The sequence below is a fragment of the Mus pahari genome, chromosome 14, assembly GCF_900095145.1.
Source record: "Mus pahari chromosome 14, PAHARI_EIJ_v1.1, whole genome shotgun sequence".
NCBI lineage: Eukaryota > Metazoa > Chordata > Mammalia > Rodentia > Muridae > Mus > Mus pahari.
Window position 1 is genome coordinate 44,202,233 of NC_034603.1, and position 25,246 is coordinate 44,227,478.

A 25,246-nucleotide genomic window follows, 5' to 3' on the forward strand; every position below is an offset into this window, starting at 1 on the left:
GATATAAGCCACCACTCCTGGCTAACGTGCCTATTTTTCTTCAAGGGGAAAACGATGAAGAAGCACACTGCCCAAGCCTGTTGTCCCTGATTGTGACCCCAAACCTATATCCTCACCCTGCAGAGGTCTTCTTTAGCTTGGCACACAGCAGAACATCTGTGAAGAGAAAGACATGGCGCAGCTTCCGGGAGCTCTCAGACATTTCCACCAGGAAGCCGTCCTTCACCAGCTGCCGAGTCTGAGAGAAAGAGAGAGAGCACATACCCCCCCACCTGCTCAGAGGGAGGAGAGCTTCGAGGACCTGGCCTGCACTGGCTTTGGAGTTTTGGTTGGACTCCAGACTCAGCCCTTTCTCAGCTGCTCTCTCCTCTAATCTCAGATTTATTGTCTGCAGCTAAGAGCATGGCGTCTGTCTCGTGAAACAGTACTCACTCAGTGTGGAATAGCACAGTGCAGGGGCACACCACATGCGACACACAGTCAGAAGGGGCACTCTTCCCCACAGCTCTCAGCAGTGTCCCCTGGATTAATAAAAACTCTCTGGAATGACTTGGTTTCTCCATCTTGGCCATGAACACCTCCAATCTTACATCTCCTCCCAATGGAGAGTTTGATCTAGTTTCAGCTCGTCTTGCTCAGCCAACCCACTCAGGCTCGCCCATGCTACCTTCTCAGTGGATTCTTCAACTACGGATGAAAGACGCTGGGATTTCCCCAAGGGGAGCTATAGCGATCGGGACAGTCAGAAGCATTTCGGTGACATGAGACATGTATCGTTTCCTCCCTGCCACCCTCACAGCTAGTGGGCTTCTCCAGAGCTGTCACCATCTATTCCAGCCTTCTCTGTGTGCACGATACACTGTGCAACCTATATACACTATCGTCTGTGGGTGAGCATGACGAAAGGATATAATTTAGACAACCCAAAACCGATAGCGCTCTATGCCTTCTAGAGATTTTTTTTTTTTTTTCAGATATCCTCAGAGTAAAAAGAACTAGTGCCATTTTCTGGGATGCTGCAAGCCAGGGCTGGGAAGTGCGTACAGACAGCTCCACGCTCCATTAGCCGTGCTCCAGACCCTGTTCCTCATTACTGCCTTTCCCAGGGGACGAGGAAGACTCATAAATGAAACAAAGGAGCAGAAACCCAGTCAGCCTTCCCCCTAAATGCTACTTAATTACCTCAATTAGACCAAAGGCACTGTAACTGGGCCAGTCTGTTGACCACTGAGAGTCACCGTCTCCTCAGTTCCTCACACTGCTTTCCCACCCCACCCTAGGGGAGATGTAATGCCACATCTAGGTGTTTCCGAGGACATACCGTCAGTCTGGGTGGCCTAAACCATGTCCAGCACTAACCATGTCCAGCACTAGCGCTTTCTGCTGTTGGGCTTGTTCCTAGGCCTGGTCTACCTAACCCTAGTACTATCCTAGTGTGTTCCCTACGTGTCTCCTAGGGACTCCCAGAGCGTCATCCCAATCAGAGCAAGGAGAGTGGACCAAGAATGAGGTCCCCAGAGGTCCAGCTTCTCATGGGGGGCGATGTGTTTAGTTTGACAGCCCGGTTAAGAATCTAGTTTTGATGCTTTTATCTGGGGATCCCCGTGCCAGGCTCAGAGATTATTTTTAACAGGTTATTACAGGGACCTATGAGACAACAGTCTTAAAGTTCTTTTTTGGGGGGTGAGAGGGGAGTTGGTTTTTTCAAGACAGGGTTTCTCTGTGTAGCCTGGGCCTGGAACTTGCTCTGTAGATCAAGCTGGCTTCAAATTTATAGAGATCCTCCTGCCTCTGCCTCCCGAGTGTGCACCACCACTGCCCAGCCAGTCATAAAGTTCTTAACCTAGAACCTGACATGCTATAGTTAATCAGGGTGGTCAAGGACAGCAGGGACAAGGGACCTGGCCGACTGTCTATTTCTCAGCCTAGGTGTGAAGTTGTGCAGGGCCCTGAACTCACCTCTCCCTTGGGGGTTGTGACTGCAGTCCGGCGAGGATCAATGTCCTCATTAATGCTAGACAGGAAATTCTGGGAGATGCGGAGAGCATCCTGCAGCAGCGGGTAGTCTGGGTGGTCCACGGGTGTGTGCTTCAACAGATCCTGGGAAAAGATGGGGGCGGGGAGTGAGCGGAGAGGAGATGGTTCTGGTGCAGTGAGAACAGTGGGGAACATGCAATCCTCCAAAGAATTCTGAGGGGGCGCTCTCAGGACCCACATTCTGACCCAGCCAATCCTGTGACATCAGAACGGAACCAGGGTCTGAGGAACAGTGGTGAAGGCGTTCAGTGCTCCTCTGATTTCTGCTGAACTCGAGTGACTCTTTCTCCCTAGGGGTTGCGGCGGGCGGCCGGGTGAGGCCACACCTCACCAAACAGCTGGGGAATCCTCCTCTACCCCACTGTCCTGGAGACCATGAGGCAGGGAACACAGCAGCAGCAAGTGTCTGCCTCCTGAGGAGAATTTGGCCAAGTATCAAGCTTAGTAGCCAGGCTCTATTTAGGACATGGCCCCGTTGGCATGGTTACCATAGGCCAGGCTGGCAAAGTCAGGGCCCGGGGACCCTCTCCCCTGTTCCCCAAATGGAGTCTCAATGATTTCAATGCCTTCACACAAAACTCCTAACCCACCCACCTCTGGCCACAATGGGACATGACACTCACGTGAAGGACCAGGGTGCTCCGGGTGACTCGGTCAATCGGCTTGTACAGCAGAGCTGTAGGGAAGGCCAAGAAAGGAAGACAGGACGATGTCGTAGGAAGTCTGCACCATGAAGATGGGCTTTTTACCCCTAACCTGTCTTGTTTCTCCAAATGAACAGTCACTCGGAAGCCAAGAGGGTTCTGTGGCAACTCATGCCTCCCCTTTCACTCCGTGGAGAAGCCAAATAGAACAGACACAGGCAGCTCTGTCCACTCAGGCTCCCTCCCCACCTGAACCTCCCCCTCTCCTCACCCAGTCCTGTGCTGGTGAGGCTCCCCTGCCCCCATCCCCAGCCACACAGACATACCCAGGCTTCAGCGTGCTGTGGTGCCCTCGGGACTCCAGGATGACCAAAGGTACTTGCTACTTCTCCAGAAGGACACCTCCCACCTGTCAGTCACTCTCAGGCCCTTCCAGTCTCAAGACTGACACATCCAGCTGGGAGCCACATGCTGCATTCATTCCCACTCACACACTTGGCCTCAGCTCTGTGAGAAAAGACTCCTTATGCCCGCAAGCCCACTGACAAACCAGGATAGGCCCGAGGGGTCAAAAGGCAAGGCAGATCACCACCAACGCACTCCATCCTCAAGCCTGAGGAGCAAGGCTTCCTGAAGGAATCTGGGTACAGTCTTGCTACAGAAGCCCCAAAGAAGCTGGAAAAATGCAAGGCCAGGCAGGTCCCATGTGCCACACTCTGTGGTGACCCAGACATTGAACGATAATTACTCAGATTCATCAGGGACTGGTAAGAGGCTGCAGCCAGCAGCCTAGCACGTCCTATGGACTGATCTTCCCAACCTAGGGCTGGATATTCAAATGCTGGGACCGTGACGTCTGGATTCCTGTCACAGGTACTCTAAAAGGCAGGATGTTGGTTGAAGAAAAAGGATCCTGACTCCATGTCCCACAGAATTTGGCCAAAATCCCAAACTCCTCACCCTTGGACAGTCCCCAAACCGGTCTCCCAAAGTCCTAGATACCTCGTGAAGTGTTAAGCAATCACTTCAGGGAACATCCCCGGGTGCTCTGCCGATGGATGTTAAGTGCCCTATCTGTAGCCCTTGTTCGCTTGGCTGCCCATTAGGATCACACGCAAGCTCTTAAAAGAAACAGATGTCCCCTCCACACTTCATCGACTAAACCAAGATCTCCAAAGGATTAAAAAAAGGCTATTTTGCTGAGATGGATGTATATCAGGAGCTGACAAATGCTGTTTTAGTCCCGTTACTTTTTTGCGGTTTGCTTTCCTTCCTTCCTTCCTTCCTTCCTTCCTTCCTTCCTTCCTTCCTTCCTTCCTCCCTCCCTCCCTCCCTCCCTCCCTCTTTCTTTCTTTCTTTCTTTCTTTTTCTTTTTTGGTTTTTCCAGACAGGGTTTCTCTGTGTAGCCCTGGCTGTCCTGGAACTCACTCTGTAGACCAGGCTGGCCTCGAACTCAGAAATCCGCCTGCCTCTGCCTCCCAAGTGCTGGGATTAAAGGCGTGTGCCACCACTGCCCCGCTGCAGTTCTTTCTTAACCAGCCATTCTAGCAGGGCCCCTGATGACCCACGGGGGATGGAATGGCCGCTCCAGGGTTTTAGGGACAGTGAGAGCACGGCTTGGCTGTGCACGTTGGGTCCCATCTCTGAGGATGTCTAAGGCACCCCATCCACCTGTAGCTCAGGCATCTGCACTGCAGTGCGAGAACTCATACTAGAAACACTGAGACCTCGTGGCGGGCACAAGGTCAACAGACACAGGCTGGGGTGGGCCCCGAGTCCATCCCCCAGGAAAGCTGACACTGAAACATCAGCTTCCACAGCCCTCTCTGGGTCCCAGGAGGAAGAGGTTTCTGACTAAGCTCAGAAGTCTGCAGAAATGGTGGATCAGGTTTCAGGGTGGGTATTAATATACCTGAAGTCACCTTAAGAACCCATCTGACAGGGCCATGGAACGAATCCTGCAGTTTTGGTCAAGGGGGATCGGGTGTGTGGAAGGAAATCAGGCAAGGAGAGGTACCCCCCCACCATGCTTTTGTCCCCTACCCCTCAGCTTCTGAGTGGTCCTCTGTGCTCCACAAGCCCCGCCCCTTCTCTGTTCCTGAGCTCTGCGGGGCTGCCCATTTTCTACTCCTGTATCACGCTTTCCCCTCTCTTCCTGGGATAGGTGCCACCAAACACACTGTCTTGCTCATCTTTCTCCCTCCTCCAGGAAGCCTTCCCTGACTTCATAAACACCAAAAGTCTCCTACCATGTGTCATGGATCTGCCTCACGCGCCTTGTTTCCTGTCACTAAAAGGGGACGCAATTTTCACAAGCTCAATTTTGTGGTGCAGAAACTCAGGCACAAGTTATTTGCCTGAAATTAACAAAGCTGTGTTTTGAATTTTGGTTCACCCATGCACTTACACTTGGACTGCCTTCCTCAGAAGAGAGTGGTCGACGGAACTCCACATGTAAGAGTTCTGGAAAAGACTCCATCTACCCAGGTGAGTGCCTGCTGCAGAGCTAGTTCCTCAACCTACTCCCCACTTTGAAGCAGACTTCAAAGATTATGGAATCATGAGGACCAAAGAGGCCCTGGGCTCCAGGTCTCGGGTCTGCTTCATCAGGACTGTTCCTCCTAGGGAGGGAATGGGGAGTGGAAAGCTGATCCTTTCTCCTTGTTAGAAAATCAGCCCAGATATGTAACTGGCCCTCAACCAGACCCTGCATTTCTTCCCTGACCTCTGACAGGTCATCAAGTGCCACCATTCCCTGGGCTCCCCCCCCCCCTCAGCCTGTCAGAATCAGCTTGATGAGCAGCACAAAGGCAGTCTCCACCCTGAGCACCAGACACAGAACAAGCCAGGGAAGGTGAGGGGACCGTGGTCCTGAACAGCTCCCTAACATACAGGCCTCTAGGAAAGAACTGGAAAGCTCATCTAGCATCCTCCCTCCGGCAAACTGCCGCCCCCCACTCGCCCCCCACTCGGTTCCTGTAAGAGGAGCCCCAGGTTACCACGGAGATAGGCAAGCAAAGTGACTGAGAAGAGGAAAGGCAAAGCGCCAGGGAGGAGGGAAGAGGAAAGGCCCTTAACCTGCCAGCTGCCTCTTTGACACACATGGTCTTCCATGAGCCCCTTGTTCCCCACCAGAGGTGGCTTAGGTCACCCCTAAGGCACTTCTTGCCTTACAGAGTAGGGCCACCAGGTCTGGATGACTCCCTGCATGCACCTCTTCATCCTATGAGCAAGGAGTCTGGCTGACAGCATGCATCTGTCCCAGGACACCTCCTCTCCCCAGCTGAAGGAGTGGCAGAGGATGCTCTGGGTCCCTTCCACTGAAGTGGGTGTGTGACCTTCACAAAGCAGCAGCTGGCCACACCCCCCTCTCATGTGGACCTTTTGCACCGAGTGCGAGGACCTGGGCTCGGGGTCTTTAGGGGCTGGAAATGCTGCTCCCGAAACCAACCAGCTCTTCCCTGCTCTCCCAGAGCCATCAGAGAGGAGGCAGCATGTGCACAGAGCACACAATACCCTTGATGCTCAGCATCCTCCGTGCTCACGGAACAAAGAAACTCCCAACTTCTCCCTCCTGCCCCAGCTGGCACTCTCTTGCCTTGAGGTGCAGTTCTCTAGACTCTGTCCCTCTCAGTTGCTCCTTGCCCCCCACCTCAGGCCTGAGGGGACAGCCTGTCACTTTCCTTAGCCTCTTCAGGAAGTTGCTCAATGCCTCTCATGCACGCACATGCTAAGCCACCAGTTCTACACACTGCCTCAGGAGGACCTGGACCTTTCTAGTCTGGTCCTTCCATTTCAGAGATACTCAGTATAACCCCTGGATTTCAACTCTAGGCTGACCACAAAGCAAATGCAAGTGGGTTCAACAGCCCGACCGTCATCCCTTCCCTGCAGCCCCTAAATCCTGCTGACCGTACTGAAGTCCTTTCTGGCCAGCCCCCAGATGGCTTAAGGCATGCCACTTCCCATGGAGGGGCGCCTGGGTTACCATAGGTGCAGTTACAGCAGAAGCGGATGATGAGCAGGATTTCCATGGCAGCCTCTATCCTTGCAGCAGGGACCTGCAGCCATTGCTCCAGGCTCCTGGCTCTCCTCAGCAGGCCAGCCACTCGGCCACCTTGCTGGCTGCTGCTGCTGCACAACCTCCAGAATCAAGCAGCCGCTTGCTTCCTTCCTTCCGAGTGCTCATCCAACAGGGGGAGGGCGGGAGTGTGGAGAGGCAGGAGGAGGAAGGGAGGGGAGGAGGGAGGAGGGACCAAAAGCTTGCTGGCATCCTAAGGAGGAGCACGTTTGTAGCTGGCCTGATGCCTAGGGAGGAGAGGCAGGCAGACACACACACACACACACACACACACACACACACGCACACACGCACACACATACAGAGTGAGGCAGGGAGGCTACCACATTCACACAGCTCACAGTTCACTGAACAAAGAAAAAGAACTGTAATCCAGACCACTCCCCCCATACAAAGTACCTTCCATGGTGACCGATGTATGGCTGTCCTTAGAGTCCTTGGGCCCTTTCACTTTGAGTTCCTGTGAGTGAGAGGGAGGAGAAAAATCACTGCCTGTTCTGTCCCCTAGCTTCCCTCTCTTATAGCAGAGCTTGCTGAGAAGAGGGGCTCTGGAGCCAGGGTGTAATTAACAAGGGGCCAGAAGGCAGACCCTGAGAACCAGAGTCAGGACTGATTGCTAGGAAGTACTGCGGCAAAAAAAAAACAAAAACAAAAACAACAACAACAAAAAAACAAAATACCCTAAGACCTGCCTTCTGATGCCCTTGCCCCTGGAGAATGAGTGTGGCCAAGAGCAGAGACTCTCCCACTGCCAACCACCCCTCAGGGTCGGTAAACACTAGCCCCGGGAAGACAGGACCGAAGTCAATATGCACTAGGTATGCCAGCTGACCTTTGGGAATGAACACCCCTGCGCTGTGGCAGATAGGGTCTGCACCCCTGCACAATAAGCAGAGAGGAGATGGGTTTGGAGTCCACAGCGCAGTCCAAGCTGTACCTCCCCATACAAGGACTAACCCCGACCCCAGCGCTGTTGACATGCCTTACTACCTCTCCGGGAACCTATAACAGGTGACCCAGGAGTGAGTGCTGGAAAGACTTTGATCATCAGATCAAAACCTCTTCCATCTTTAGAGGAAGAGATGCTCCAGCCTTTGCCAACAGGACAGTGGCTGCAACTGGAGCTGAAATGCAATCCTTATTGAACCAGAGCCTGGAAGAAGAGTCATGTCCTGAGAGACAAGGGGCCAAGGTGAGGCCAAGGTCAGATGTCCAGGTGGTACTGCCTGCTCTGCCTGGGGGAAGGCAAGGCCCACACAGTAGAAGCTCATTTCCCACTCCATCTCCAGCTGTTTCTAGACAGAGAAAACCCCCAGGAACTGAGCTTGGCACATGGGAGGGGGGACTGGGGGGACGACTCAGCTTCTCTATGCTGAGTCTGTCTCTCACTGGTGCCTGGATTCCCTGCTTTAAGGGTTTTTGGTCCACACCCCCTCCGGTGCAGCCTAGAGGTATGAAATCACTGCTGCTGCAGAGGAGAAGGGCCTAATTGCAGTAATTAAGTGGCAGCGCCAGCAGAAAGCATCAGCGTCATCTTACTGAGTGAGTCGGGATGAGCGGCCACCTGGCAGAGGGCCACGGGTCTGGCTCTGTCCTCTGGAACAGGCTTTGGGGGTCGGTTGGGGGAGCTTGATGCATGGATACATCAGAGTGGATGCAGGGGGTGCTGATGCATCGATGCACGGAGAATAAGCAATCAGCCAGGCTAGGAGGAGACCACACAGTCTCTGGACCCTCTAGGTACCCAGGGCCATAGCACAGCCACTGTGAACACACATCAGGGAGTCCAGTTCATTCCCAGAGAGGGCTGGATGTCGAAAGGAAGCATCGATTCTCCCGACTTACGACTTTACCCAGACGGACGTCCCCACCCTTGTCCCGTCTGTCTTCCCACAGGGTGCCACAGCTGTCTGATCCAGGGGTTTGAACACAAGCCTTCTCTCTGCACTTCCTTCCCATTCTTCTAGGAACTGAAAGGAGCACGTGTGTCCAGCGGTTTCCACATCAGCTCCATGTGCCTGTGCACCAAACCTTCAAGCTCCCGTCTGCTTCTCCTAATAATCAAACTGTCACAGTCCCCCCCCCCGTTTTTTAAAAAATTTGATTTTTTTTTATTTACCTATTTAGGCACACACACTCTTAAGACAGGGTTTCAGTATCTATTTAGCCCTGGCTGGTCTAGAAGTGGCTACATAGACCAGACTGGCCTTAAACTAGCATAGATCCACTTGTCTCTGCCTCCTGAGTGCTGGGATTAAGAAGCATTCATAATTACATTTTCATCTCCACCTGCCCAACTGCTGCGCGATCTCTAGACTGATTGTGGCTTAGGTAAGATCCGGAATCCCAGCAGTTTTGAGGACTATGTGTCTCCCTTTTGTAGCACTGAAGCCAGGGGAAGGGGTCCTTCAAGGCAAGACTTCCAAAACTACAGAAGTACCCCCTACCCCTAGCTTCCTCAAAAGCGGAGGCTCTCTCTCTTGTCCTAAGCTCAAATGGGTGCTTCTTCCAAAGCCAGTGGCTTGACAGTGTCATGGGAGCCTCTGGGTACAGAATGAACTGAAGAAGAGTCTTAAGACTACCAGCCTCTCCCTGCCACTTCCTGGATAGACGCACCAAAGCCACGTGGGGCATGGAGATGCACACCTATAACCCTAGCACCCAAGAGGCAGAGGCAGGAGGCCAGCCTGGGCTAAATCATGAGTTCTAGGCCAGCCAAGGCTACATGATAAGATCTTGTCTCAAAAACAAAACAAAACAATAACAACACCACAAGAAGTGCCAATGGCACGCCGGGCGTGGTGATACACACCTTTAATCCCAGCACTTGGGAGGCAGAGGCAGGTGGATTTCTGAGTTCGAGGCCAGCCTGGTCTACAGAGTGACAGTTCCAGGACAGCCAGGATTATACAGAGAAACCCTGTCTCCAAAGGAAAAAAAAAAAAAGAAGTGCCAATGGCAGGTGATTTCATACCTCTACCACGCATGTAAAGGAGGGAAAGGCTTAGCTGCCGAGCGGGAACAGACATGTTCCTGGTCAAAGGGGTCTAGGGCTTCTGTTCTTAACTGAGTCTGGTTGGCTCCGGGAGACTGCAATCTCATGTGCTTACTACCCTCCTTTCTTTTTTTCTTTTTTTCTTTCGGCTTTTTGAGACAAGGTTTCTCTGTATATCCCTGGCTGTCCTGGAACTTACTCTGTAGACCAGGCTGGCTTCGAACTCAGAAATCCGCCTGCCTCTGCCTCCCAAGTGCTGGGATTAAAGGCATGTGCCACCACGCCTGGCTTTGCTTAGTACCTTTCAAAACTACTTTGTCTAGAGTTTCTGATAGGGGCTGGAGAGATGGCTCCATGGTTAAGACCTCTGGCTGCTCTTCCAGAGGTCCTGAGTTCAGTTCCCAGCAACCACATGGTGGCTCACAACCATCTGTAATGGGATCAGATGCTGTCTTCTGGTGTGTCTGAAGACAGCTACAGAACTCATATACATAAAATAAATAAATAAATAATAAATCTATCTTAAGAGTTTCTGACCGTAAATCAAAAGCCTGTCAGAATATAAGACTCCTGACCCACCCTCCCCTCTTGAATCAGAAGATCTGGGCCGTCAGGGCACACACCTACCATCCCAGAACTCAGGAGACTGAGGCAGGAAGGCTGGCCTGAGCGGCACAGAGTGAGAGAGGATGCTCAGGGAGAAGAAAAGAGAAAAGGAGCGAGCTCTGCAAGAAAGGAGGAGCCTGGACATCTGCATATTAAATAGTGGCCCTGGTGATTTCTTTTTTAAAATTATGTGTACATGTGTGTAACTATGTGTGCATATGTCCACATGACTGCAGGTCTGAGGAGGCCAGAGGATCAGATCTGCAGCTGGGATCACAAGTGCTCACCCAACTTGGGTGCTGGGAACCCAACTAGGTTTTGTGCAAGACAGTAGGAGCTTTTAATTGCCAGGCCATCCTCTTTCCACCTCACCCGCATCAAGTTTTGAGATGAGCTGGGCAGGTCCAAACAGCTCACTCCACAAGAAAGGAAACAAAGGTCAAAGGTTGGGAAGTCACTTAGGGAGTCACTTGGGAGTCTCCCCCACCCCCCCTTTTTTCCCTCCTCCTTTCCACTTTCTACTTTTTTTTTTTTAAAAGATTTTATTTATTATATGTGAGTACACTGTCACTGTCTTCAGACACTCCAGAAGAGGGCGTCAGATCTCGTTACAGATGGTTATGAGCCACCATGTGGTTGCTGGGATTTGAACTCTGCACCTTTGGAAGAGCAGTCGGGTGCTCTTACCCGCTGAGCCATCTCACCAGCCCCCTTTCCACTTTCTAATCTGAAAAAAAAAAAAAAAGTCAAACCAATCGATATTCTTATATTAAGAGGAAAAATGTCAGTTGCAAGAAAGCAAATGTCAGGCTGAGCATTATGGTGCTGAACAGCTTCCCCGGGGCAAGAAAGGGAGGAGCTCCATAGACTCAGAGGCTTCTCAGCCGGCCACCAGAGCCACCAGAGCCACCAGAGCCCGGGGTGGATAGGGGGCTGTGGGGAGAGCTGCCTACCTCAGAGATCTTCTGGAACTGGTTGTTGGACTGGCTGCACTTCTCGGCTGTCTCCAGAGCGACTTTATAGTTATCCACAAATGCTTTGTACACGCCAAGCTGGCTGGCCTGCAGGGAGGAGACAGAGGAAGTGAGGAACAGAGGCTGAGAGTGAGATGGAGAGAGGGTTGGTGAACGGCTGAAAGCTTAACCCGAACTCCTGGAGCCCCCTTAGCACTCAGAACCTCTAACTCAGCTCCAGAGGGTTTGCTGGAAACCAGGGGAAAGGCCGAGATGAACACATTACAGTATCCCTTTGAACTTGACAGTTTCCATGGAAACTGGCTCAGCCAATAAGGGTAACAAGGTGGTACTGAGCGGGGAGGGCAGGGCAGGGCTTTGTTAGCATGCCAGAAATTCAACTTATCCCAACACTTGGTTTTATGTACTGTTGTTCTTTGTTTTGTGTTTTGTTAGTTTTCCCTTTAGCACCATCAAGGTCTCCCAGGGAGGGCTTGAAGCCTCTCAGTGCCTTATACCTCTTCTACATCTTGTAATCAAACAGAGCAAGGGAGGCAAAGCAGCAGGGTTGGTACTCGTAGCTTGCTCAGCCTCTGCTCCCTACTGAGTCCCTAAGGTCCTGTCCCACCTTCTCAGCCTCCAAGGAGCCAAACCCCCTGCTCACTATGCACCTAATGCCAGCTGGACCCTAACACCTGTCCCGACAGGCAAAAGCCTCGCTGCCCCTAGGATGCAAGGGTGGGTTCATCACCCTTTCTTCTAAAAGGAAAACTGAGGCTTGCTGACTTAATTACTTCAGTATTTATGACAACCCTTCTCTGGGTTAGGTAAAAGTATTCCTCCTGAGAGAACAAAGAGATGGCATGTAAATTAAAGCTATACTATCTGACGCCATGCCCATCTGAAGAGTCAAACTTTGGAGTCTAATGGCACTGCGCTTTGGTTCGAGCCCTCAGACTCTAGTGTAAGTCAACATAATTAATTTGTCAATAACTAATCAAACTGACCTCAGGCACAACTTCAGCCTATGGCTTAGCAAGTCTACCATTAACATAATCCACAACGTCATGTTGTCTAATATAGCGGTCACGAGTCACACATGAATACTGAACATGTACAATATGGCCACTGCAAACTGACCCAGGCTACACGTATGAACTCCACACTGGGAGCAGAGGCAGATAGGTCTCAAGGCTAATATGGTTTGTATAGCCCCTTCCCCAGCCAAGAATACACAGCGAGAACCTGTCTCAACAAAACAAACAAACAAACAACAACAACAACAACAACTGCACACTGGATTCCAAAGACCCAGCATATAAAAGAGTTTATAAATTATCCCCTGCACATACATATCCTTTTTCATTTTTTTTTTGAAACAGGTTTCATGCACTTCAGGCTGACCTCAGATTTTCTATGTAGTTGAGGATGACCTTGAACTCCTGACTCACTTGCCTCCACCTTCTAAGTCCTGATTACAGTGCACACCACCATGCCTAGCCTCCCCGAGATTGGTTTTTAATTTATTTTATTTTGTATGTGTGGATGTTTTATCTGCATATATGCCTGTGTGCCATGTTATAGAAATTGTAAGCCACACAACATGGGTACTGGGAACTAAGTCTGAGTCCTCTATATGAGCAGGAACCACTTTTTTTTTTTTAAAGATTTATTTATTTATTATATGTAAGTACACTGTAGCTGACTTCAGACACTCCAGAAGAGGGCATCAGATCTTGTTACGGATGGTTGTGAGCCACCATATGGTTGCTGGGATTTGAACTCGGGACCTTTGGAAGAGCAGATGGTGCTCTTACCCGCTGAGCCATCTCACCAGCCCCAGGAACCACTCTTAACTGTTCAGCCATCACCGTAACCCTTTAAACATTTTATTATCTATATATGTATGATGGGTGTATGTGCAAGTACCCACGGTGCTGCAGCAGGCAAGCCTGAAGACAACTTTCTCTCAGGGGCTGGAGAGATGGCTCAGTAGTTAAGAGCACTGGCTACTCTCCCAAAGGACCCAGGTTCAATTCCCAGCACCCACAAAGCAGCTCACAACTGTCTCTGACTCCAGTCCCAGTGGATCTACAACCTCCTCTAGCTTCAGCTGACAGACGCCTGGTGCACAAACATGCATTCAAGCAGACGCTCATACACACAAAATAACCAGGAGTCAGCTATAGCCACCATTGTGTCATCCAGGGCTTGATCTCAGACCATCAGCTATGAGCCACTGAGTCACCTCACTAGCTCTGTATGCTGTGTGTCCCTCTCCCTTTCTCTCTGGTTTTATGGTACTGCCCAGATAGCCTCAAAGCCTGCATTCCAGTGACCCTTCTTTTTATTTATTTATTTATTTATTTATTTATTTATTTATTTATTATATGTAAGTACACTGTAGCTGTCTTCAGACACTCCAGAAGAGGGCATCAGATTTTGTTACAGATGGTTATGAGCCAACATGTGGTTGCTGGGATTTGAACTCCGGACCTTTGGAAGGGCAGTCGGGTGCTCTTACCCACTGAGCCATCTCACCAGCCCCCTCCAGTGACACTTCTGCTTAGTCTTCCTGGTAGCTAGGAGAACAAGCAGTTACCGCCACACCCACCTTGTATTTGTTTGTTTTCTGGGTTCCGGGAGATCAAACCCAGAGAGTTGGGGATGGGAAGAGACCACACTAGCACGAGCTACTTCCAGTCTTTATTTTTACTTTTAAAAACTGTGGTTCTTGATCAGGAACACAGCTCAGTGCTAGAGTTTGCCTATATGTGTGAGGCCCTGGGTTCAAACCCCAGCACTACTTAAAAAAACCAAAAACAACGTGGTTATTAGGACATTTCAAATTATATATATATATATATATATATATATATATATATATATATATATACACACACACACACACACACACACATACACACATATATGACCAGCAAGGTAGTTCAGCGGGTAAATAGCTTATTGCATTGAGTTCAGTTCCTGAACCCAAAGAGAGAATCAACTCCTGAAAGTTGCCCTCTGACCTCTACACACGCACCATGGCCCCACCTACCCCCTAATCTACACTCTCTCACACACATTAATAACTAATGAAATAATTAAAAACTGGATGTGACTCACAACCATTGGCTGGCGCTGCTCTTGAAAACCCTGGACACGCCTGTACCCCAGGGGACCTGAGCAAGGACCCTCACAGTAGGAGAGGTGGAACGAATGTTTTCAAGCACAGGAACTCGGACAAATACACTCAGATGAATGAACACCCGCCTCAGAGCAAATGTGGCCAGGCTGCAGACTCTCCTTTATTTGTAATACTTTGGTATTTTTTTGTTTTTTGTTTTGTTCATTGTTTATGAGACAGGGTCTCATGTAGCCCAGGCTAGTCTCAAGTTCCCTCCCTATGTAGCCAGAGATGACCTTGAGCTCCTGACCTTTCCGGCTCTACCTCCCAAGTGCTGGCATTAACACATGTGCACCACCAGCCTACACCTGGCCCCTCTTTTTACTTTCCATTCTGACACAAGGTCTCACCAAGTTGTGCAGTCTGGCCTTGAACTTGCAATTCTCCTGCCTCAGCCTCCTGACTAAAACTTATTATTATTATTATTATTTTTATTAGAAAGTTTTACTAGAGGAGGGGCTGGCAAGATGACTCATCAGGCAAAGGTGCCTGTGCCACATAAGCCTGGTAACCTGAATTTGATCCTCAGAGTCCATGTAATGGTGGAATGAGAGAGCAGATTCCATACACCTATCCCAGCTCACCCATGCACATTATGCATACGCGCAGTTGCTGCTGCTGCTGTTAGTTTTAAAAGAGAGGGAGGAGGAGGAAGAGGATGAAATAGAAAAATAATGGAGAAAAGGAAAGGTTTAGTATTTCTCTGATGACCCTCATCTGTTACGCTGAGAGCTGCAGACACAGTTGTCTACTACATTATCCTCTAGATTTTCTGCTTTAAATATTTTCCCAATGAAGTAGCAACAGAACACAGCTGCTGCAGGCGGGCGTCCTTGGGGGCTTCTGCCAACCAAGGTGCTAGTGAAGGACGCTGCTCCTGTGCCCCCCTCAAGATCAATCTGTTCCCTGAGAATCCTTGTTCCTTCAGGACACAAAGGCTGGGCAGGAGCCAGGGGCAGGTCCCTGGAGCCACCCAGGGAGGAGACAGAAGCTGGTGAGGCTGCCCTTGGGACCAGGAAGCCAGAGAAGAGGGTGTGAACTAGGGTGCTGGGGAGAAGAAAGGCCCACGCAGTGCAGTGTCAGAAGGAAAAGCTCCCGGGAAAGGGGCAGAGGGGTCTAAGTGTACTTTTCTCCAGGGAACCCTTAGCCATAAGTGCTCTAAAGCACAGAGATGTCCCAGGCACTTCCATAACCAGCACAGATCACAGCCTTCCAGGAAGGGCTCTCATACCCTCTAGTCTCAACACTTCTTTATCTTTCCTTTCTTCGAGACAGGGTCTCCTGTATCCCAGCCTGGCCTCAAACTCACTCCTTAGCCAAGGTTAAGTATGAACTTCTGATCCTCCTGCCTTTTGCTTCCAAAGTGCTAGGATTACAGGTGTGGCTTACCACACCCAGTTTTATTTAGAGCAAAGGACTGAAGTCAGGGCTTTCTGCAAGCTAGGCAAACACTCAGACAGCTGACCCACACCCCGTCCTCTCCTCGGTTACCACGAGAAAGACAAAGCATGGATACCTGTGTTGCTACCCTCTTGTGACCCAGAAGCCACCGGGATTCGGTGGTCACGGGCCATGCCAGGTACTCTCATTTCTATAGTTACCAGAGGCTGAAAGGCCAGAGGCCCAGCCTGCCAGGGTCATTAACTGGGAAGCGCAGGTTGCTTGGAAACAGGAGTTTGGCACTGGAATGATCTCATAAAACAAACAGCAGAGATGCTAATTCCCCTCTCTTGGTAATGGATAATCAAATACCCAGAGACTTCAGCCGAAATAAACTGCCTCCAGATGCCCGGCTTGCCCTGGCTCCACCCAGGACTCACACAGCAGGCGGCCTCAGGGTGGCAGACAGCCATTCACGATGCTGGGAGAAGCAAATTCCTAACCAGACCAGCGGTGCTGAGACCAAGCGGGCTCTGAGTCAGAACGATACAGACAGATTGATAAAGCTACGTAGGCTCAGGCCTGTAACCTCAGCACTTGGGAGGCTGAGGAAGAAGAATTGCTTCAAATTCAAGATCAGCCTAAGTTACAGAGACCCCGCACCAAAAGCCAACAGAAATATCAAACTGGAGATCTCTTCCATTCTGTTCTGCCTACCTGCCCTCTCAACTGGGCTTGTGTTCTGCATCTGTGAGGGCTGAGTAGAGGCGGCCCCCATATCAATCACCTCAGACTTCTGTGGACAGGGAAAGATCACCAGGGGAAGCAGCTGGGTCCCCAGCTACCAGAACTATAGCATTCTGGGAAACAATGCCTCATGAGTAGCTCTTCCTAAAACAGCAGTAATGAGAATAGCAACCGCAGCAGGCGTTTTCAGGCATCCACTCCTACAACCATCCAGGAGGCTAAGCTATCGCAGGACCACCTGTGGCAAAGCCAGGATTCAAACCCAGCTGTGACCCACTCTGGTTGTGCTTGTCCCCACAACACTTGTGGCCTTGAAAATATGGCTGTCAGGATACGGGTATCACCTTCAACATTCAAGTTCTCTCCAGCCCCAATCGAGGTCATAATGTGTCTATCCATCCACTCATTTGCTCATCTACCAGTGGGGTACATTAGTTCTGGGAATCTAATGAGAAGAAAATACAAACTGTTCCAGGGCGCAGTGAGGATGGGAAAGACAGGTGCTTTTTAAATAAGTTCATGAGGGACAAACACAGGGCCTGGAAAGGCTTTTCTGAGGTCATTCCAACTTGGGGACTGACAGAGAGAAGCCAGGTAAATGGGGAAGGCCATTTACGGTCTACAGAGGTCAGGAAGTGCCTGGTGTAAAAGGGCTCAGGCAGAGCTAAGGGGGAGGGTTTGTCATGGAAGCCTTAGCAACAAGAGGACTTCTGTGAACACCCTCCAACATTAAGCCTGTGCTCTTCTATGAGCAGCAGCAGGTAACACCGCCTGCTGGCGCTCTCTGCTCTGGAACCAACTGTTAGTTAGGACCATACCCGACCAACTGCTTCACTTTGTAAAGGCAGCACTGGGATGCAATGGCCTTCCAAGGTCTCAGGTGAACATCATCCTCCTGCAGCCTGTCACACACTTCTCTGTCCATGGAGTGACAGAGGGACCTGCGTCCTGGCAGAGGAAGCTCCATTCCAGTGCTCAAAGGACCCCCGTGCAGACAAAGTCAGCATTCCCCAGGAACATTCACACACAGGACCTGGCTCCGCCGCTCTCTCTAGAAGCACTTTCAAGACTCCACTAGGATGGGGCCGAGGTTGAGGATCCAAGTCCAATTGCCCTAAAGAACCCAGGCCCAAACTGGCCTCCAAGTGCTTGGAGATGACCCAGGCCTCAAGAGGGCTAGAGTGACCAGTTCTAACACCAGTCTGTCATAGAGACATGTCCTCGTGGGAGACTCACCAGTTTCTGGAAAAGATGGCCCATGGTGACCTGGCTGTCCCACTGCTGCACCTTGGGGCAGAGGTTGTCGTAGAACTCCTTGTGGATCTCATAGATGTCCTGGATCTTGTAGAAGATGGTCTCAATCTGCTGGATGGTGAGGACGGGCTGGGAGGTGGTGGCTGTGGCCTTCAGGGGTTTCATGGGCTGAAGAGGAAGAGGAACAAAGTGCAAAGGTGGTGATGAATGAACCAGAATGCTGGCAGGTTCCAGGCGGAATGTGACACTGATTACATGCAGGGCCGCCCAAGTCCTGCCTAGGCAGGGCCGCCGAAGGCAGAGCACCTGAAACATGATTTCTCAGAGCTGCTGTCACAGGTCCCAACAAGCCATATGCAGAGAGAGGGAACCTGGCAGCAGCCATCTGCCACAGTAGCCACAGTACTTCCCTTCCCCAACCTTAGCTCACATCCCCTGGCTCCTATGTATGTGTTCACTGGTCCATTGAGCAGGTCCCTAGTCTCTTCCACAATGGCCTCAGGCCCCAGTAGTAAGCCTCCTTGTCATGCTTCAGTGGGACAGTGTTGCCTGGGAGGCCAGCTCCTTAGCTGCTTCCTTTTGAGAAGCAGAGGGCAGTTCTAGTACTCAAGAGGTAAAAACCAAAAAGAGATTCAAGACTAGCTCAATCCGGGTCTGTACTGGAAGCACTCCAGAGGCTGAGGCAGGAGGATTGCAGGCCAGCCTGGGCAACACAGTGAGAGCCAGACTCAAAAAAGAAACCATTGTTAGCTCAGAGAGGAGCGGGTACACACATGCCACCCTCCTACTTCCCACATCCGTGGCAGACATGCAGACATTACTAAGCGAGCGTGATGATCTTTCCCACTGAGTGTGGTTTTGGTCTCAAGACTCTTTCTCAATGCCTGTTGACATGAAAATGAAAGCAACTAGTCATCCTTGCTCATTTATACCAAGATCACCAGGGCCCTCAGTGAAGGGGCAGTGACTGACAGTTAAGTTGGCACCATCCTAAGCACTGCCTGGGGTACTGGGGCTTGGGTTCATTCTCTTTAGAAAGAGCTTTCGTTATTTTCTAAATCACCCATCAAGAGGCTGAGGACCATGGCGTGTGCCTGTGGTTCCAGTTGCTGAGGAAGCTGAGGCAAGAGGATTCTATAACCCCGGGTGTTTGATAACAGCCTGGAAAACAAAAAGAAACCCCATCTCCAATTTTTTTTTTAAATGAATTCACAAATAAAATGAACATAAATAGCTGAGTGTGGTGCCCCACACCTTTAATCCCAACACTTGCAAGGCAGAGGCAGGGGGACTTCTGTGAGTTTGAGTCCATCCTAGACTACAAAGTGAGTTTCAGAACAGCCAGGGATATACAAAGCGACTCTTGTCTCAAAAACAAAACAAAAAAATAAAAGAACAAAGTCACATAAATAAGTCACATACAATAATAAACGTTAATTTATCAGAAAAACTCTCAGAAGATGCTAAGACTATACTGCAATGGCCCAGGAAGAGACAGGGTGTAGAACTATGGACAGGGAAGGCACACATAACCGAGGGTGAACAGCCTACAGCATGAAGGCGGTATGGAAAGGGTTCTCCAATAGCCTGTTTCCCAGCAGACCTGGGAGCAGTGGGGAGATGACAGAGTCAGCATGGACTCACCAGAGCTGTCAGCGACTCACAGGATGAGGTTGTGGGCCGGCTAAAAAGAGGAGCATTCCAGGAGAGAGTGTGAGAGTCCACAGCTGAGGTGCTGGGCCATGGTGAGATCACCTACACCGAGGGAAGCAGAGCTACCACTGGCTCCTTCCGTGCTATGACAGCCAACCTGGGTTGGTCACAGAAGCCAGCCTTCCAGCCCAACTGTACTCCATCTTCCTTCTGACAGAGGCTAAGACCAAGTCTCATATATCCAGACAACGTCCAACTAACTGTTGACTTTCTTTGTCCTTCACATTCTACAAAGTCCAGAAACAAGACAAAGCCAGACCCAAGAAGACCCACTGACCCACTGACCCCCTTGGCACTAGAACCAAGTAACCTTTAGTAACAAGTTCTTGCTAAAAAACAGGATGGGATTCCATCCGAGTCAGGCCAGGCAGTATGAGCTGCAGCCAGACTCTGCCATTTACTAGTTGGGAGCAAGTCACTCCCCATTTCTGGGTGTATCATCTCTTCACTAGCAGGCTCATATGTGGGACTGAAGTGGTATTACCTTCTCAAAAGAACCAATAGGAAGATCAAATCTCAAAAGTCACACATTACATAAAGTATCTAGGGGCTGGAGAGATGACTCAGTGGTTAAGACTGCTTCCTGCTCTTGCAGAGGACATGGGATCCTTAGCACCCACATGGTGGCTCACAACCAACTGTTACTCCAGTTCCAGAGGATCTGATGTCCTCTTCTTGCCTCTAGTTTGTGCATGCATGCAGTGCACATAAACTCATGCGGATACATACATATAAAGATAGCAAATAAATCTTTAAAAAATAATAAAGTTTCTAGTACATACTTGGCATCTAGAAGGCAGTTAATATTATTATTATTCATCTTTTGAATAAAGAACCAAGTGCCAAGCGTAAGACCAATCCCCAACACCCACTGGTGTGCCTGGAACACATACAGTCCCAGTCCTCATGGTGTTTCCAGTCCAGCAGAGGAGACAAAGGAAACACGAGTAAATGACCAAACATGAAATTATACACACCAGTAAGTTCAATGAAGAAAATAAGGAGGGGACCACCTAAGGCAGGGTGGTGAGATGACTCCTCGAGATAGAGTCATGGGGCCAGAGAGAATTGTACTCTTCAAGATTTCCTTGAAGACTGAACTGGAGTCAGAACCAGGCTTGGTAAGAGACAAGGCCTGAAGGCCACTAAGACTATGTACAGTGCACATACAGGAGGAGGAGGGCTGAGCAGGGCTGGATGGAGCACAGGAGTGTGTTTATGCAGAGGGGAGTATGGCCTTGACAGCACGGCTGGCCGTGCAATGACCCAGCATTCTGCAGAGCCATGAGTGACAGCAGCCCAGTACGCAGGCAATCATTTTGGTGACCCATGATCTCCTTTCTTGAGAACATTAGACGCTATCTGAAAAGTGGACCGAAACAAACCAAGCAACTTGGTGGCCAGCATGAGGCAGGACATTTCCCAACTTGGATGTACTGCAGTAGCTAAGGAAAGGCTTTGTGGAGGAGGTACCAGTTTAAGTAATGGGGCTTCGGAAGCCGGTGAGATCTGAGCAGGAGGAGAGCTGCGGGGACACACAGGCAAGGCACCGGGAGGAACTAGGAGAAAGGCGCAGGGTGCTCCCATGCCCAGGTGGAAGGATACAGGGGACTTCCCTTCAGATGTGACATAGCATCACTCTCAAACCCAATATGCAGGTACAAATTGCCACGGAGCCCCAAGGCCACTCATCCTGTGCCTTGGCACAGTCCCCGGGTGGAGGGAATAAAGGAAAGAAGACAGTCCCCAGGAAGGCTGAGACTTCTCAGAAGCGCTGCTGGGGAAGCCCGCACAGGCCCACCTCCTACGCCCAGACAGACCCGACAGCTCTGCTTCCTCCTCAACTTCCCACTGTCTGTGAAAGGGGAAGAAAAGCGCTCTCACCAGGGCCAGTCACACGGGCCAGGCTGCACTGGATGCTTGAAACTTTCTCACCAGATGAAGGACTGACTTTTGCTCTCATCCCCGTTATCCACGGTGAAGGGGGATGGTCTGGCTGGTCCTCAGCAAGTGATGTTTTATCTGAAGACTTGCATAGAGGCTCAAAGGCCAGGCTCCTCTCACTGAGCTTGATCCAGCATTGCTCTGAGGACCAGGGAGCTAGCACATCAGCTACCTCCGCCCTCCTCCCTGGTCCAGCTATGGCAAGGGTTAGACAGAAGCTGTCAAAAGAATTCTTAGAGAGAAGCCCTGGGCGGCCTCAACTCCCATGCTGGGAGCTTCACCTAAAGGTGAGAGTTAGCCAGTTCTGCCCTCACATAGTCATGTCTGCCGTGTCCTCTAGCAAGTAGCCTTTCGAAACCGGGGAAAGAAATCTGCCCACTTCCTCTATCTCCTACCCCTGAAGGCTTGGCCCTGCCAGGCACATTTACTATCACAGCCCTGGTTACTTCTTGGAGCTCACAGAGGAGGTGTAGTTAACCTATCACGTAAACAAGCAAGCTGAGACGCCCTAGGACTATGAACTCCAACAGAAACAGCCACAATGAAAGGCTAAGAAAAGGTGGCAGTTGGGCTAGCTGTGGCAAACTATGACCCCAAGGTGGAATGGATTGTAGGTACCTGTGCAGAGCTACAACCCATTTAGTTTTCTTTCTTTTACAGCCCTGGCCCCTAAACCTGAGCTCTCAGACCTCAGGAGTTACAGAAGCGCACCAGTAAGACTTCTAGAAGATTACTAAACCTGGTCCCTGAGTGCTGGCCTGGGGAACAGAGGCCCCCTATGTGGCTCTCCTGTGGGTGAGTTGTTTCTGCCAATGTGTACAGTCTTAAGTACACAGGCCTAGTCCTTTGCATACCAGGAAGTACAGAGGGGAAAAGAGACACTTTGCAGGGAGAAGTTGATTTCCATTTTTAAGTCACTCCCTGGGGGATAAGGGATCTGTTGTTAGGAGAAGTGGGGAGAGAAAGCCAGAGAAACAGTTTCACCCCTAAGCTGGACCACCCAGGAAAAGCAGAGTTGGGCTCCTAAGTGGCTAAAAGGGGAGGGCTCCTGATTAGTGGAGGGAGGAATTGAGTCCTTATCTTTGAGCTTTATCCTCTGAGCCAGAGGCTGGGGAGGGTCCAGCCCCACTCCCTCCCTAGGTCTTCCAGCCACAAACCTTCCCACCTGCCTCTCTTCCTTCTGAGAGGCCAGAGTGACCAAGCAGGGAGCGGTGTGTGTGGGGGGGGGCTGGGGGGTGAGGGGGGTTGTGATCACACAGTTGGGAGCGGGGGGGGGGACTTGGGGGGGGTTGTGGTCACACAGTTGTGCCTTTGGGGTAGAAGCTCTTTAAGAAGGTACATCAGGGAAGCTCTGCCCTGACTCCTAAATCTATCTCTGCCCAGATGAGAACATCTGAAGAAGGAAAATGGAATGTGAGAGGTGTGCCGTTCAGGGGTACCTCCTCCTCCTTCTTTGGGGTATCCGGGGGAGGGATACTGACAAGAACACAAAAGCCTGAAGCTTGCTGCTGAGATTAGAGGCATAAACCATTTATACTTGGCAAGACACTGATTTTCAAACCCACTGTCACCAAGAACACAAGAAGCAAAAGCAAGAAGACAGCCCCAAGCTTGGGCTCTGCCTGGTCTACATAGCAAGGCCCAGTCTCAAAACAGAACCAAAAGGAGCACGGGCCTGGATCTGCCTCTCTCAGGTAACCCTGAGGCCCTTCCCAAGAGCTGAATACAAATCACTAACTTCACTGCAGCCCCACACAGAGGGACTCACTACTTGTGAACCCAGCCTGTAGATGGAAAAAATGAGGTATGGCACGGTCGCGTGCGTGAAGGTAAGGTGTGCAGTGGGGCTCTCAGCCAGGCATTTGGTCCCTTTCAGAGCTGCATTCTGCCAGTGATGCAGTTTTGGGTTCAACAACCCCAGGTCTGTCTGCTTTTTATCTTTAGTAGCCAGTACAGTACTGGGTCCCAAAGGGGGAGGTACCAACTCTCTTGCCACCATCAGTTACCTGTGGTTATCCATGCTCAGAAAACAGTGTGCCTACACTCTTCAAGGCAGAGGCCATGTTACGTGACTTTGCTCTACGACTTTCATTATGGTATATGGCCACCATCGCTCATGTTCATTACTGTTAATATCTTATTGTACCTAATTTGTCTATGTTTGTATTCATAATTAAAAAGCAAACAGTACATTTAGGATTCAGTACTATCCAAGGCATTGCAGGCATCTATTACGGGTCTTGGAGTAGATCCTCCACAGAGGGGGGCAACTATACCCTCTTCAAGTAAGAAGGATCAGAGAGCTTACACACAACTTTTCCAAGACAGTGGTCTCATTTGTTTTGAGACAAGATCTCATTACCTAGCTCGGGCTGGCCTCTAACTCATGATTGGTCTAGCCTCAGCCTACAGAGTACTGGGATTACAAACACACACTTTCATATCTACCAACACAGTGGGTTTTGAATCCACAAAATATTTAAAAAAATAATGTAGTGAACCCTCACATTAGTATAACCTTAGCACTTGAGAGGTGGATATAAAGGATCAAGTGTTCAAAGCCAGCCTGAGCTACAGAGTGAGTTCAAGGCCAGTCTGGGCTACATGAGAAAGAGACAAGGGTAGAGAGAAAAGGGGTGGATAAAAGAAAGATAAAGTGCCCCTGTATATCATCTAGACACACATTCTGACAGCACCTACCCTTCACTGCTTATGATACACACTGACATTCTTTCTCAATTCGTTTTAAAATGCTGCTTCAAACCTTTACACTTTCAGAACCCAGCAAGGGGTTGAGATTCCATTTGCAAACACTGCACTATGCCTGCTACTAACAGCAGGGCAAGGCTGTGTCCTACTCCTGGCTCCAGATGCAGACTAGATTCCTGTCCACTGCTGACTCCCATTTGGAAACCATCTCTGGGCTTACCAGTAAACTCCCAAGGAGACCCTGAGACAAGTTTGGCACGGTGCCCTGCACAGCAGCTATACATTTCAATAGTGTCATTCCTTGGGTAACAAACGTCAATGCCTCTGGGACACTGAATGACATCCCATTTCACAACAAGCATGTAATCCCGTGTCTTACTTATGAGGACCATCCTCTACTGATCTACTCTACTGATCTACATTTATCTCTGATTCTCTGGGTTTTTTTTTATTTGTTCACTTGGTTTGTCTTTTTAGCTTTTTGAGACAAGGTTTTGGACTGGCCTGAAATTCACTAGGTAGCCCATACTGGCTTCAAAGTCATGTTGATCCTCCTGCCTCAGATTTTTTTTCCCAAAACAGTTTTTTTTTTTATGCTATCTGACTGCACAACACCCAGAGAAGAGAAGTTACACCGCACAATCACTCTGCATAATACCCAGACGCATCTAATAAGCACCTTCTTCCAAGGCTAACGCATCTGTGTGGAGGTGCTCTTATCTCTAGAGAATGCTTTAATAGTCACCACCCTATCCAATTCATGCAACACCACCTTCATCTTTACTGAGAGCGCAGGCTGGCCTAACGCTTCAGAGCAATAGCACTCTAAAACACAGACATCCTTCACTTCACATTTCCCGACAGAGAGCCTTCAGGATGGTGCTAATGGTCTCCTTTCCTGGGAAAGAGGAAAGACTTGGACCAAGGGTGACGAAAGGGTCTCAGCTTGACCGACGGATACACACTACCCAGAGCAGTGCTGGGGCAGCAAGGTGC

At 50.2% G+C, this 25,246-nt stretch overlaps 1 protein-coding gene across 4 annotated transcripts in view; it reads right to left on the reverse strand.

Moving 5' to 3' along the window:
• The window catches only part of Abr (ABR activator of RhoGEF and GTPase), a 142,398-nt gene that overhangs the window by 43,454 nt on the left and 73,698 nt on the right, over positions 1 to 25,246 (reverse strand). For 3 of the 4 annotated variants that reach the window (XM_021213613.2, XM_021213612.1, XM_021213614.2), the window contains 6 exons: positions 17,867 to 18,052; positions 11,317 to 11,424; positions 7,162 to 7,222; positions 2,661 to 2,713; positions 1,960 to 2,100; positions 117 to 238 (listed from right to left, as the gene is read on the reverse strand). In XM_021213613.2, coding sequence (XP_021069272.1) covers positions 117 to 238; positions 1,960 to 2,100; positions 2,661 to 2,713; positions 7,162 to 7,222; positions 11,317 to 11,424; positions 17,867 to 18,052 — 671 coding nt within the window. Of the gene's footprint in view, positions 1 to 116; positions 239 to 1,959; positions 2,101 to 2,660; positions 2,714 to 6,669; positions 6,873 to 7,161; positions 7,223 to 11,316; positions 11,425 to 17,866; positions 18,053 to 25,246 lie in introns of those variants that run through there. The other variant, XM_021213616.2, reaches the window with a different exon arrangement.